This window comes from Pagrus major, chromosome 14 (assembly GCF_040436345.1).
Source record: "Pagrus major chromosome 14, Pma_NU_1.0".
In the NCBI taxonomy this organism is placed as follows: Eukaryota; Metazoa; Chordata; class Actinopteri; order Spariformes; family Sparidae; genus Pagrus; species Pagrus major.
Genome location: NC_133228.1, coordinates 13,650,346 through 13,664,292, shown reverse-complemented (window position 1 = coordinate 13,664,292; position 13,947 = coordinate 13,650,346). Strand labels below are relative to the sequence as shown.

Here is a 13,947-nt window from a genome sequence, read left to right as displayed (position 1 = left end):
TAGGGGGTTTAAGGGTTAATTGACCACTGGTCACTAAATATGCATGTAATGACAACATCTACAAAGTAGTACACAGCAATGAATACAAGCTGAAAATATTGCTTGACAGTGTGCAAGAAGGTGCTGAGGTGCTTACATTTTCAACATGATTTGTTTTATATTTTCACTGTTTTATGATGCCTACTTTATGCATGCTTTTCAATATTATGCTTGCTCATTTGTTTTTTGTGATTACATGACTTTTGTACTGTATTTGCTTATGATGTGTAATGAGGTGAGATTACTTCTGTAAAGCTCACCTGCACAAATTGCTTCTTTTCTTGTTATCCTTATGTTTCTGCTGAGTTGTTTTACTAGGCAACAATATATTTTCAAATAATCATTGATAAAAGGAGTGCGAGTTCAAGGAAAAGCTACTTATTTTTAAAATCTTGGTTTTATTTTCATACTTCAAGCCATCAATTCCATGATAGATATGACAACATTTACTCACAAATTTGATTGACTAGATGTTGGGAGGCAGCCAACACTGTCACTTGGCTGTGCACCTCTGTGAATCTATGTCCACTTACCCTCACATTTTCAGTTTTATCTGACCTTTTTTCTCATTAAGACTCTTGTTAAAACGCAGGTCATTTTCATATTACCAAGGCCAGTCTGATTTTTCACTAGTTCATTATTACTGTTCTTCTTTATTATAATTAATATATTGTAGTTGCAAGCCATCGACATGTCACCTGTCATGTTTTGTCCACCAGTCGTGTCAAAGTTTTGGCCAGTATACAGTATGTTCCCTATCTTTGTCATTTAGCTTGGTCTGAGTCGGTTGTTGTTCAACTCATTTAGGGACCATTTTAATTAACATTCAACTTCTGTTTTTCTTTCATTTATTTCAGTTAATAAAAAGCCACATTTTTGAATAACCGGAGCCTTGCATCTACCTACACGGTACCTGACATCCAATAAGGCAGCTACAAGAGCCATCATAACACAGGTGTTAAACATATCCTCAGTTTAACGTCATCATCTCAAAACAATTCATCCACTCCTGAATAGCTCTGTCAAACCTAATTAAGTTTACTGTTTGAGCAAGCATTTTAAATCTGAGTCCATTATGGAAAGCAACAGTAAAAATCAGCAAAGGAGATTATCTAAAGCACCATCGTGTATATGAGTTAAGTTGGTAAACAAGTCAAATCACAAATGGTGATCAGGAAATACAAAAATAGGAATTAAGTTGTTAAACAATTGAAATTCATTTCTATTTTTTTATTAACCACTTGCAACTACTAATTATGGACCGTGCTTACATCTTGGATCTAATGGCACATATTGAAACTCAGTTTAATGTTAAATGAATTTTCTATGCTGTTACCAAAAGCAAAAGCATTGCTCAGAACGACAGAGAAAACTTTGTTACACCACACAACAACAATCTTGGGTCAGCAGGTTATCTTAAGGAGTGTTACTGTCAGAGGGCTGTAATCTAGTGCTGGCCTCTCCTATAATCCCTGTAATCTTTTTGTGTTTGCAGTATGAGACAGCCCTGGTGGATATGGGTGGACAAACATGCACAAATGTACATGTGACAAACACGCTTAGATGCAAACAAAACTCACAAGCTCACTCACAGCTTCACACATATAAAAAGGAAGTCGAGAGAAAGAACGATGGGTAGTGTTAACACCGACCCTGATGAAAAAGGGAAACCAAAAAACGCAGAAAGCAGAAGAACGAGATGAGTGAGAAACGAAAATGAGTAAAAATCCCAGAAGTGAGGAGGAGACCGGAGTGTGTGAGAGGAAAAAAAAACTAATGAGGCCAGGGTAGGAGTGTGTGAGAGAGAGAGACGTGGAGGTCGAGGCAGGAGGTGGAGAGTGAGAGGATGAAAAAATACAGACGCGCAGGAGGTGGGGGAAATCTCTCAAGAAGACAGGCAGCTTTTTGGCAGCGGGAGCTTGTGAATTAGAGGGTGTAAATCAGAGGCTGGGAGCACAGTGAGACTACGGCGCAAACCAAGAGAAAAAGCTGGACCGAGAGACATGACACCGACAACCAGACCCTGAGGCATCCATCACAAATCTTTTTAACTTCATTGCTATGCGTTCATGTTCATTTAAAATAAAAAGAGTTGAGACAGGAAAAGAGTAAGACATGTGTCTCTCCTTTTCCAATACACATAGTCTCACCCTACCAATGTCCTGTTTGCTCAGCCTGGAAGCTTTTCAAAGGATATGGAGAGCTTGTGGGAGCATATGTATATATGTTTTTGTAGCAATTCTTGTGTAAAAACTAATAAAAAGACAGAAATATGTAACTCCTCCAGCACAGGAAACCTGAAAAGCTTTAAAATCAGTTTTGTGATCTATAGGCTGCATCGAGATCACTCGCACCAATGAAAATAAAAGCAGGGAAATTACTTAATTATTAAAGTTTATCATCTTGGAACTGACCTGAGAGTCTTTTCTGTGACCTGGAGGGAGTCTTTGTCCCGTTTTGGTGCTTCATCTCCAGTGGCGATGCAGACGATGAAGGCAGAGCGCCAGATCTGTGAGCAGGCGAAGGTGACGGAGAGGGTTTCCGGTCCAGCGGCGAAGGCGAGGGAGTGGACGACGGCCGCTTGTCCAGCGGAGAGCGCGCCGGACTGGGCCGCCCATCCAGAGAGGACGGAGACACGGTGGAGCGCGGCGTAGATGGCCCGCTGGTGCCTCGGCCGTTCACAAGCTTCTCGCCAGACCGCTGGGAGGCCGGGGGAGTGAGGGACAGAGGTTTGAGGGAGGAGGGAGAGGGGGAGGTGGAGGAGGTGAGGCGCACGTGTGACGCAGAGTCTGCTCGGTTGAGGCAGGGCATCTTCTCTAGGCTCACAACTGGAAGAGATACACTGGAAAGGAGAAGTGTAAGTGAGGTTAAATCGGCTCTCAAAAATGTTGTGAGAATATGAGCAAGAAAGTCATCATTTTAGAAAAGAATAAGTATGTGCCTACCACGTCTTGCTCCGTGCCCCCTTTGGTGGGTAGACAGCAAGCGGCGCCTTGCTGAAGCGGGAGTGAGGGTAATCTTTAGGGACCCTGAAGGCTAGCATGTCCCCAGGACTGGGAGCCACAGCGGGGGCCACTGCCGGTGCTTTGGGCTTCATGGGGACCACGGGGCTCCGGGAGGGGACGGGGGAGACGTGGCGCTTCTCTGAAAACAGGTTAAGACAGAAGCAGAGACAAAGATCTTAAACAAAACAAACAAGACACAGTCCTACTGTGTGTTGCAAATAGCTACTTTTTGGATCTGGGTAGTTTTTTGGATCTCATTTGCATGTCATTAGCACCTCAGTTGAGAAATAGTGTAGCACGGTGTGATATTTTCACCAACTTGTGTCTCTTAGTGTCAGAACCTTTCCTCCAAAGTATTTACAAATCAATTAAATGTACGTTTGACTAATTAGCAACTTGCCTGACACCATCTGGAGGGTCCTTTCCTTGTGTGACAAACGCAACCAATCTGTTATTGTTTGAGGTTCAAACAAGAGCAGCAATTATGAATACCTTTTGACCCAGATCTGATCTGAATAAACAAGTGGAAGGATGCTGAGACACAGATAGAGGGGGATAAATCACAAGGAGAGTAGGAGAGGAGAGGATCTCACACTTACGGTTTTTGCTATGCATGTCTTTGTGGGAGAAGGATGGGGAGGGAATGAGGGGGGTGGTGTCCAGGACTGTCTGTCTCTCTCTGACTGTCTCACAGGGAAACTACGCCCCAGCTACCTGGATGAAAACAGAGGGGTGAACATGTCATAAAAACAGAGCGAGGTGGTGGGGGAGAACACACTGCATACACAGTAAAACAGTGGTTTGAATTGCTAACACTGGTGTAACAGGTAACATTTAGCTCTAAAAGGTGTAATGTCATATCATTTTTATGGCTCAAAACAAAGTTTGTCTTATCTACCAGCTGCTTCAGGAGGTAAACATCTGCACGATCGAGCAAGATTTAGCCGATATATAACGTGGTGAAAAGCAGCTGTTATTTTTGGGACGAGATCGGCCCTTGTGGTTAGCTGAACATCCTGTCTGTCGATGAGATGCAAATCTAAAACTGAAGTGAGCTGTGAAATTATGAAATGTACCTAAAGACAGGAGCTCAGGTAGAATATATAGACGGCTAAATTTAAATCTTAATAACAGTGTGTGTATTTAGAAAAAATACTTTACTTTAATAACAGACTGTGTGTGGCTATTTATCAGTCAGCATATGCACTCAGAGTATCTGAATAGCCACATATGGTAGCAATTATGCAGATTAACAGCAAATATACAAGACAAATGGACAAGTGACCACAAACATTTTTTCTCAGGCCCTTCCTTAAATTACTTGACAGAGAGTATGATAAGCACAAGCCAAGGTCAAGCTAAAACAACACCCTGATCCAGAACACACACAGACACACACACAGTGACAGACTAAAAGAGTCAGGCGGACAAAATGATAGATTCCTGGATGCAACTCCAGAATCTGTGAGAACATAGTCCTATAACAGGTTTTGCTGTTGGTTTATAACATCAAGGCTCCACCTTGACACCCTCAGATAGATCTTTGCACCCAATCAGGTGTCAGCACACATGCACAATAACACGGAAGTGCCACTTGGATCTGCTTTGCATAAAGCACAGGAGGACTGTTTTGTCACATCATGTCGCCTGTGTTCCAGCCAAAAAGATGCACTTGAAGACACCTCAAAGACTACAGCTGACAGCCAACTGGCTCATACTTTCTGAGCCTGTGTGAGGGAAAAGCTCTCCATACCAGTAGGTGGCGATAGTCTGTAATCATAATTAAAAAAGGGAAATGGGAAGACTTTTTTTTGCGACAACGCTGTCATTGCCTGTCAGTGTGTCAGGACGCTAAAGGACTTCCCGATGGATAAACACTAGTTATGAAGGCTGTTAGGGAAGTGATGCACTTTCTGCCGAGCCCCCAGGAAGAGCTCCAGGCTTTGAAGCCAGTTTTCATAGTGGCCGAACCGTATTATTACATCGTCACGTGATGCACTGTGGTCCAAAAATACTTTTTCCCATGAGCTTACATTGTGAAAGAAGCATCTATAAAATGGTACATGATACATGCTGCACGATTCACGATTGAATAATTTGGCTTTCGAGGCAATGCTCCTGGTCCAAACTGGGAAGGACAACTCACTCTCTTGTAACCGGTGCAAATCACACTGCACAGCCGAGAGCTAGCCCTGGACCTGAAGGCAACTCTCCAGTCCAGAACACTTGTATCACCCCCCCCTTTCAACTGACATCTAGTAGTAAAACAAACTAGTGTCCTGCTTTAATCAGTAAACAGCATAAGGGTTTCTGTGCGTGTGTGTGTGTGTGTGACAACGTTGTACAACCCGAGTGTAGTGTAGTAGTGTAGTAGTAGTCTACCAACAGTAGCACATTGGAACCAAAGGGCAGAGCAGACAGACTGACTGACCATGTGTGTTTGCTCAGACTACTTGAGTGCACATGAAAGTGTGCTGCAGGTGACTGAGGGAGAGTGTGTGTACAAATGTGTGTGCAAAGTGTGTCTGTGTATATATCAGAGATTAGCCATTGCATGCATAAGTATAACAGGTGTTTGTGTGGGTATGATACTGCACTGAGTACTTATATACTTCAAATGTGTGTGTGTGTGTGTGTGTGTGCGTGTGTGTGCGTGTGTGTTTTGTCCAAGGTTGAGGCTATATGTAGTTTGTATGCATAAGAGCGTGTGTGCATCTCTGTATGCAGTATGTAAATATGGGAATACTTTGTAAGGGCATAATTTGTCTAAGTGAGGATATGTGTGTGTGTGTTTGTGTGGCAGGTGTGTAAATAGGCCAGTGGAAGCAGAGGCAGCTGCATTCAGAGTAGCAGCAGGATCAAAGTCCAGAGTCACATTCGCAGGTATGCAGCGACAACAGTAACAATTTCACACATTAAAATTAAACGTTATTTCACACACGCTCACACATTAAACACACACCATTTTAGTCAACGCAAATGTACTGTTGGAATGGACTGGGAAAACTGTGCATGTTTTAACTAAATCTGTGTTTCTGTGTATAAGGTTTATTTTTATATCCTGATTTCAGCAGTTTCTTATTTCATAGATGTGTCCTTGTGGCTATTTGAAACCAAATACAACCTGCACTTGTGAGTCATGTTCTGTTGCATGTTCTTTTTTTTTCCATTTCTCAATCCAATAAAAAGCAAAACATTTTTTTACAATTAGAATTCTAGAAAAATATCTTTCAACAAAGTAAAAAGTTGAGGTATTAATTAGGTAACTATAGATTTATTACAGTAATATAAAATAAACATAATCACAAGCAGTTTCAACAGTCGGTTAACCCTTTTCAGATATTTTGTTTTTTGTAATAAAACTCATCTTGTGTGTAAGAACTAAGGAGCCGGTTGGGAGCGAACCGTACTGATTTACAATGCATGGATGACTGCCCAGGCAAGGTCACTTAGACCACAAGGGCACCCTCACTACTACGCTCTCCTGCCTGCCTGCCTGCCTGCCTGCCTGTCGTTATGGCAATGCTGAGAGCCCAGCAGGCTGCCGATTGGCTGTCGACTCATCATGTGGGCGGAGCTAGAGCATGATGAGGAAGCAGGGAGCTCAGCTGGGATTGTTTACACTGAGAGAGGAGCAGGGGAGACTGTGTGTGAGAGAGAGACATATGAGGAACTGAAGATGAAGACTCAGTCATTCAGGATTTAACAGTTAATAGTGTATGTAACAAAGCAAAGAGGAGGTTGACTCAAGATCCTGTACTGAAGTGCTGCAACGATTAGTCATGTAATCAATTAGTCTATCTAAAGAAAATTAAAAGTCAAGTGTTTTGATGATTTTTCAAGCAAAATCTAAATTATCTACTGATTCCAGGTCCTTAAATGTAAAGATTTGCTGCTTTTCCTTGTCATTTGTAATAGTAAATTAACAGTATTTGAGTTTTAGACTTGCAACAACCAGGGGAAATTGGAAGTTTGTACAAAACAACAGTAGGCCAACATTAAATAGGAGAGGTTGCATCACAATCAGTGTGGTTACAGGAGGGATGTTGTACCAGAGAACATCTATCTCTCTGCAAAGCATGTGTGATTGATCCTCATTTGCTGACTTCAGTCTTGACTCTCTGACCTCTCCTGGAAGTTATAGCGACAGGCGATCGAATGAAACGCGCCGCTGCCTCAAAGAAAGTGACAGATAATTCTGGGTTTGAACATTTGCTGGAAACATTTGGGATAATATAAGTCCACAAAGCAATAAAGGTCTAGACTTTTTTTTAATTTTTTTTTTAGAAATTTAAAAAAAAAAAAGTTGCATATTATATTTCTAAGTGCAAAGAAATTAAGCAAAGAAACTACGTCTGATGTATGGTAGCAACTGGCATTTTAACCTGGCCTGAGCCTCAGCTAATGGCCCAAACACAGTCAAGCCGCAACAACAATAACTTAACAGTGGGACGAGCCACATCACCAGCAAACGAAACTAAGCAGGGCTTCTGTGGTAAAGGGCAAAATGTTCCAACAACAGACAAACATCACGAGAAAAGAACACGTAAACCACAGCCCCCCCCACACACACACTTTTACACAACAACAAACTCAGACAGACACGGAAACATCGAGTAGCCCTGAACACTTAAGTTAGGAGTGAAATGAAACCGAAAGGAAACATAGAAGGAGCTCAATGAATCCTCCACTAGAGAGAAAAGTTAGAAGGCGAGTAGAGAGAGGCAGACAACATGAACCTTTCATCATGCAGTCGACTTACGCATGCACAGCAGGCCGACAGCAGGGGAGACAGACCGAGGGAGTGGAGGGAATGAATCGTAGTAGATGAGAGAATTGAAAAGAATACACTGAAATATCTGAGGACGGCGTGAAGCGCCGATTTATCCCAACACACGTCTTCAAAAGCACAAAGCAAATCAGTTGTGACTCTTGAATTATCTACTTTGTCATGGTATTCAGGGCCCAAATGTACCAACATATGAAATGCTCTCTGAAATAACCTCAAGCTGATCACACTAGCCCTTATAAAACACTTGAATAAGAAAGAAAGTTTGATTAAATCATCTTTTTCATTGATAAAATGCCTTTACAATACCCTGGTCTGTCTCTGGGGTTCACTCACGAACATTAGAAAACAATTTCTCTGCACATTTTCTTCTTTACATGCTCGCTGGAGAGAGCATGGTGCGAACACTGCCAGTGTAAGGGATTTATTTGACATCCCACTGGGGCCACTTATGCTAAGAATATACATGCTTGCCTTACTCTAAAGAGCTTTAAATAAACAAATAACCACTAAACGGAGCAAGTCTCTGATATATAAAATGCAGTGTATATTAACCTTTCTGAACACAATACATGGCATATATTAAGCATATATTAAACATCTATCCAGCGTAGGTCCTAGCTTAAGTTGTGACCACTCTCTTCCTTGCACACAGCAAAGCATGAGCAGCAAACTGGGCGTGTATAACTCAGAACCACTGACCCCTGAGGCAGCCAACCCCCTCCTCCTCCTCTGTGTGTGTGTCTGTATATGTAAGGCTGAGGCCTTGCTGCTGATTCAATGCACAGGTCAAGCATGAAAGCAGATCCCACGATGGAAACACACACACAGACAAACACAAGGCCACCGCGATGAATGAAAAATGCCTCTCAGGGTCACAACATTTTCAGTAGAATCCCCCAGCAGGGACACAATGGCATTATACTTGTTTGGTGACATGATGGGAACGTGCAACAATGGGTGGAAATGCATAAAACATCATAAGAATATCCTGACAGGGCCAGTTCCTGAAGGCAAATCACTCAGCAAAGGTCAGGAGGAGTTTTTCTCGTATCATGACACAGAGTGGTTTGTGTGTATAATGCTTCAAATTTAAGAATGAAGTCGATGAATCAAGTCAAGTGGCTGAACGGCTTAACTTCTAGGTCAGTTATAAATCATTAAGAAAGATAAACATTTTTGATAAAAATGACTCAAGCACATTACTTTTCTACTAGTCAGCCTGTGACTTTTCCTGCTGATACCATTTTTTGATTGAGAGAAAATTAACTGCCAACTATTTTGACAATTGAGTCAACGTTTCAGGCATTTTTTAAGCAAAAAATTCAAACATTTTGCTGTAAATGTAAGGAATTTGTTGGTCATCTTTGGCGTTTTATGATAGTATATGAAGAGTGTTTGTGTTTTGGACAGTTTGTTGGACAAAAGAAGCAATTTTTATGAGCATTTTCAGGACTCCAGACTGACTTTTTACAGTGGTTGGGCTGGTGTGCCCAACTTTTTCATTTAGGCGACCAACACATAATTTATGTTCACCCAATAATACATTCTAATTTGATTTCTTAACAATAATGGTGCAAATGCATGTTTTTCTTCATTTAAATAACAGCATACGTAAAAAGAAAATAGCCTTCATTGTTTAGAAAATAGACTATATTAATAACTACATTTCAGGTGCACCATGAACAATAAAAATGTTAAGTTGCACTTGACAGATCTTCAGGCGCATGTGTGACCAAAATAGTGTCACTCTTGAGCCCAGATTTTTCAAAATTTTTTGTTAGTTTTGTCATGATACTGGAATTTCAAACTTTTATACAATACCTTGAAAAATGTTGATATTCGATGCAAGTTCCGATACCATGGGGAACAGTTGACACAACACTGGGGGCATAAAATTTAGATTTTTTTTATTTAAAGATAAATATAACAAGGCTAAAACAAGACAACGTCATTTCCTGGCTAGTAAGGCTGTAGTTCACAATAAATATCACCCTATTTTAGAAACGTTTGTTTCCGCCTCTGTAGATTAGGTCTTTAAAAATAATGTTTTTGTGTCAACTCGCTGTTGGAGAGAAGAGAGTGAGAAAGCGCAGCTGTTACCGGTGTATTGATACTGCAGAACATGAGTACTGAAACACTTTCAAACATAGAGAATCAACGCTACTGCAGGTTAATCAAAAATAATTGTTAGTTGCAGCCTGAATCCACAACACCGTCTGCTTGTTGTCATATTGTGGCCAAGAGACAGTTTTATGGGGAACTCTCAGGAGATTCCCTCTCTTGAATGTGTGTGTGCATGTGTGTGTGTGTGTATGAGTGCGTTTTAGACCTGTTGTTACCCGACTGTGTGCGTGTCAGCAAGTAGAAACATTGCCAACAAGAGGAGGTGGTGGTGGTGGTGTTAGTGGGGGGGCTGCAGGGGGCATAAGCAGGGACAAAACAACAGCGCCTGCCAGGAGTCTATAAGTGTGTGTGTGTGTGTGTGTGTGTGTGTCTCACACAATACCACTGACCTCTTTCTGCTGAGAAACAGAAAGTGAGAATGTGTGCGCCTGCAACTCCTCTGGCCTCTCTCCTCTCGGGGAGAAATGCGTGTGTGTGTGTATGTGTTCATTAAGCGTGACCATGTGTCCTCAAACAGACTGCTCAGGCTGGTGCACGTGCCGCCAACAGAAGGAAGCAGCAGCTCGCGGGCAGATGCGAGCGCGCTCAGCGGAGCCACAATCAAAAACAAACAAGAGGTAGACGGACAGCATGGAGGGCCAATGAGAGCTCAGGATCAACGGTGCAACCACTTAAACAACAAATACTACCGCCTCCATTAGTTTCTACACATTCCCTTTCAGGAAAATACAGACTTCTGCTAACTTGAGTATCGTGTTAACGCTTTTAACACGATAGTAGCAGAGCTACATCTCAATGAGATCAGTACGGTTTTTTGCTGAAGATTGCAGTCTCCATAGCAACAAATATTGCATTTTATGAAACAATGGTAAGTCTACAGGTGTCTAACACATCGCTGCTGAGCAGAGTATGTGCTCGCATACTGGCTCCTAAAACCATTTCAGCATTTTACATCCCTGTGTGACAAACTCATCAAAATGAGGAAGGTGAGGTATAACACAAGAATCAACGCATCATCCTGACTTCCTTTTGCTTTTATATTTTGTAGTTTGGCAGCACAAGAATATCAGAATCATCAGCCTATTTTAAAAGCATTATCTTAAGAGCAGAACTGGCTATTCTCATAATTGGCTTCGTCCCTGGGTAAAAAAGCGTGCACACAATGCCACATCTGGTCCATTATTCTGTAAATTATTTAGTGTTATTCAGTTGGTATCAACCTGCTGAGTATTACAAGGCATAATCAAGTGCTGTTTGTTTGTTTGGAGGATAATTTGCAGGGAGGCTGTGTTTCAAAAGGTCCTGCAGGGATAAACAGAAATGACTGCATTGATCAGAATGTCTGCGTGTGTGTGCATGAGCATGTTGGAGACTGCGCCCTGAGGTTTTAGTGTGCCCTCAGGGGTCTTACCATAGTGTGTGAGGATGCCCTGAGGAGTGACCACCTGATCGCAGACATGGCAGACAACAAGACAAAAATCCTCAAGTGCTGGAAACTGGCTGTAGACAAACATCTCTGGAATAGACATGAAGAGAAGAGACCATATTTTAGAAAGAGTTAAATACAGCATGTTCTTGTTCATCACACAATAAGCAGTTTAATCCAAAGTAAAATGACTTCTTCTTTAGCAAACCACCACTCATTGATCAGTTCGATTTTTGACAACTCATTTTAAGAACATTCACTCTCTTTGGAAACAGTAGAAACTAGTGCCTGTTGGTTCTTTTGTTAATGCAGCCTTTTCTAGGGCAGCAAGTAACGATTATTTTCATTATCATTCATTTTATTATTATCAATTAATCATTTTGTCTATGAAGTGTTAAAAAACAGTGAATAGTTGCCTGTTTTAATATCCAAGTTCATGTCTAAACAAAGAGGACCAAGGATATCCAACTTGATGATATAAAACACAAAAACATCTAAATTAATCATCAAAGCAGATTAATTCATTAATTTTCATTCTATCAACTAATCAATACAGAGAAACTGTTTCAGCTCTAAGCAAATCAGAAATGTTTATACAGAGACTGACTTAGAGCTACAACAACTCCTTGTATAATTGTCAACTATTAGATTAATCATCAACTACTTTGATAATAAATCAAATACATAATAATTTGATAATTAATCAGTTTTAATACATTTTTATAGAGCCTGACTGATATCAGTTGGCCGATATTACCGGCTGATATTGGCCTATCACAGATGTATCCATATCGGTGTATGTGTTGTCTGGTATCGGCCGATATGAAACTTTTTTGTGAGTGAAGTTTAGAAAAAGTAAAATATACTGTGCATTGAAATTACACTTAGAGCTTCTAAAACTCCCTAAAAAGAACCTTCAGAAGTAGAAGCATGGTGCTCAACAATATCAAATAGCTCTGGAGCTGCTTCAGGCTCTAAAACTGCACACTTTTCAGATAATGGAGCATCACAACAAACAATTCCCTACAGTTACACGGGTGATAATCTGTGTTCTCATCTAAGATATTGTGTTCTAGCTGCTAGCGTACAGCAACACTGCGCCTGGACTTACAACACACACCCCACCCACTCCACACAAACTGAAGATTAATAGAAATACTGAGAAAAACAAATACGTCCAATGGAAAATAGCTATTATCTCTTCTGGCTAAGCTTGGAGAGCCTAATCTTCCTGTACGCAAACAGCACATATTAGCATAGGGCTTAAGCCAGACCCGCTAAAGGGAGGTGGGGTGCGTGTGTGTATGGATGTGTTTGTTTGTGAAAGCTTGAGAACATGTGGGTTTCTGATGGTGCATGGGTGCGAGTCGTTATGACCTTGCATTGCTGGCGAGGCTTGATGTCAAAGAGACCAGGCACCCATCAGTGGGTGTGTTTGTGTGCAGGGGAAAAAGATCTTCTGGGTCACTCAAGGTCAAAGCCGTATTATACATATATGTATACAACATGAGCTTGTGCTTATGGGTCAGATGACTTCATTATGCATACATGAAATGTTCAAGGACACATACGGACACACCGAGGCTGTCATGATCAATGGTAGGAAAATGTTTTCTTATGTTATTTAAAAGGTTGCTGTTAAATAAATAAATAAAATACTTAAGGGTAATGAGACTGAATCCAATGAAGGGCCAGACAGTGATGCCAAAGCAGTAAGATAAACCGATATTAGCAGATCTAAAGTTGGATGCCAAGCAGCTGCACTGACACGGTTAGTGTTAAGATGCTTTGCCCAAGTTCACCTTGTCAAGACAGAAAAGGAGATTATTACTCACCTATTTTCCATGGCCCTTAATTTCTAAGCATGCTTCTTGATTTAAGCCACAATCCAAAGTCTCCGATCCTGTGTTTGCTAAACAAAAACTGCTTTCTCTCACTGGCAAATAAACGTCACTGTTTAGTTTTAGCTTGAAGCAGCTTGATCTGAGCCATAATACAAACACAAATGGAAAGGTTTGGCTTTGGCATGTGAAAGACAACCTTTGAATATTGTCATTGTAATCAACAGGTTATTAAGTGGCGAGGATTAATACCTTTCTAATGTGAGTGACTGGAGACACCGCTGCAGGTACGTTCTACATGCCAAGCGGTTTCTGTTCAAAAACCAGATCAGCATCGCCGCAGTCTGTGTCCTTGCTGTGATCGTTTTCAGGGGGAAATGAGCACATTTTCTTGTTGATAAACTAACAGCAAAGCCAAGTAAAAAAAAAAAAAAAGGGTGGGAAAAAAAAAAAAAAAAAAATTCTGGCAAATTCCAAGGTTTGCAGTAACAGAAAAAGGACTTTAGTGGGAGTACTGAAAAAAAAGAGCAAGAATGCAATTTCCTCTGCATCTGCCAAGTCAAATGCAAACTAAGTGCATCGCCTATTTCTGCAGCTTGATTTGTGTGTGCCTCTTAAGCCAAGTGCCACAGGCTGCCAAATGACTGACAGGCCAAAAAATGAACTACACAAAAATCAGTCACTGGTGAATAAGCAAGTTTTAGAGCTACTAAAACAGTG

General features: G+C 41.1%; 1 protein-coding gene across 2 annotated transcripts in view; it reads right to left on the bottom strand.

Annotated features, from left to right (window-relative positions):
• Positions 1 to 13,947, bottom strand: part of atxn7l1 (ataxin 7-like 1) — a 33,683-nt gene that overhangs the window by 14,719 nt on the left and 5,017 nt on the right. The window contains exons 3-5 of one of the 2 annotated variants that reach the window (XM_073480616.1): positions 11,372 to 11,476; positions 2,985 to 3,183; positions 2,454 to 2,881 (exon numbers count right to left, since the gene is read on the bottom strand). In XM_073480616.1, the coding sequence (XP_073336717.1) occupies positions 2,454 to 2,881; positions 2,985 to 3,183; positions 11,372 to 11,476 (732 nt within the window). Of the gene's footprint in view, positions 1 to 2,453; positions 2,882 to 2,984; positions 3,184 to 3,643; positions 3,749 to 11,371; positions 11,477 to 13,947 lie in introns of those variants that run through there. The other variant, XM_073480615.1, reaches the window with a different exon arrangement.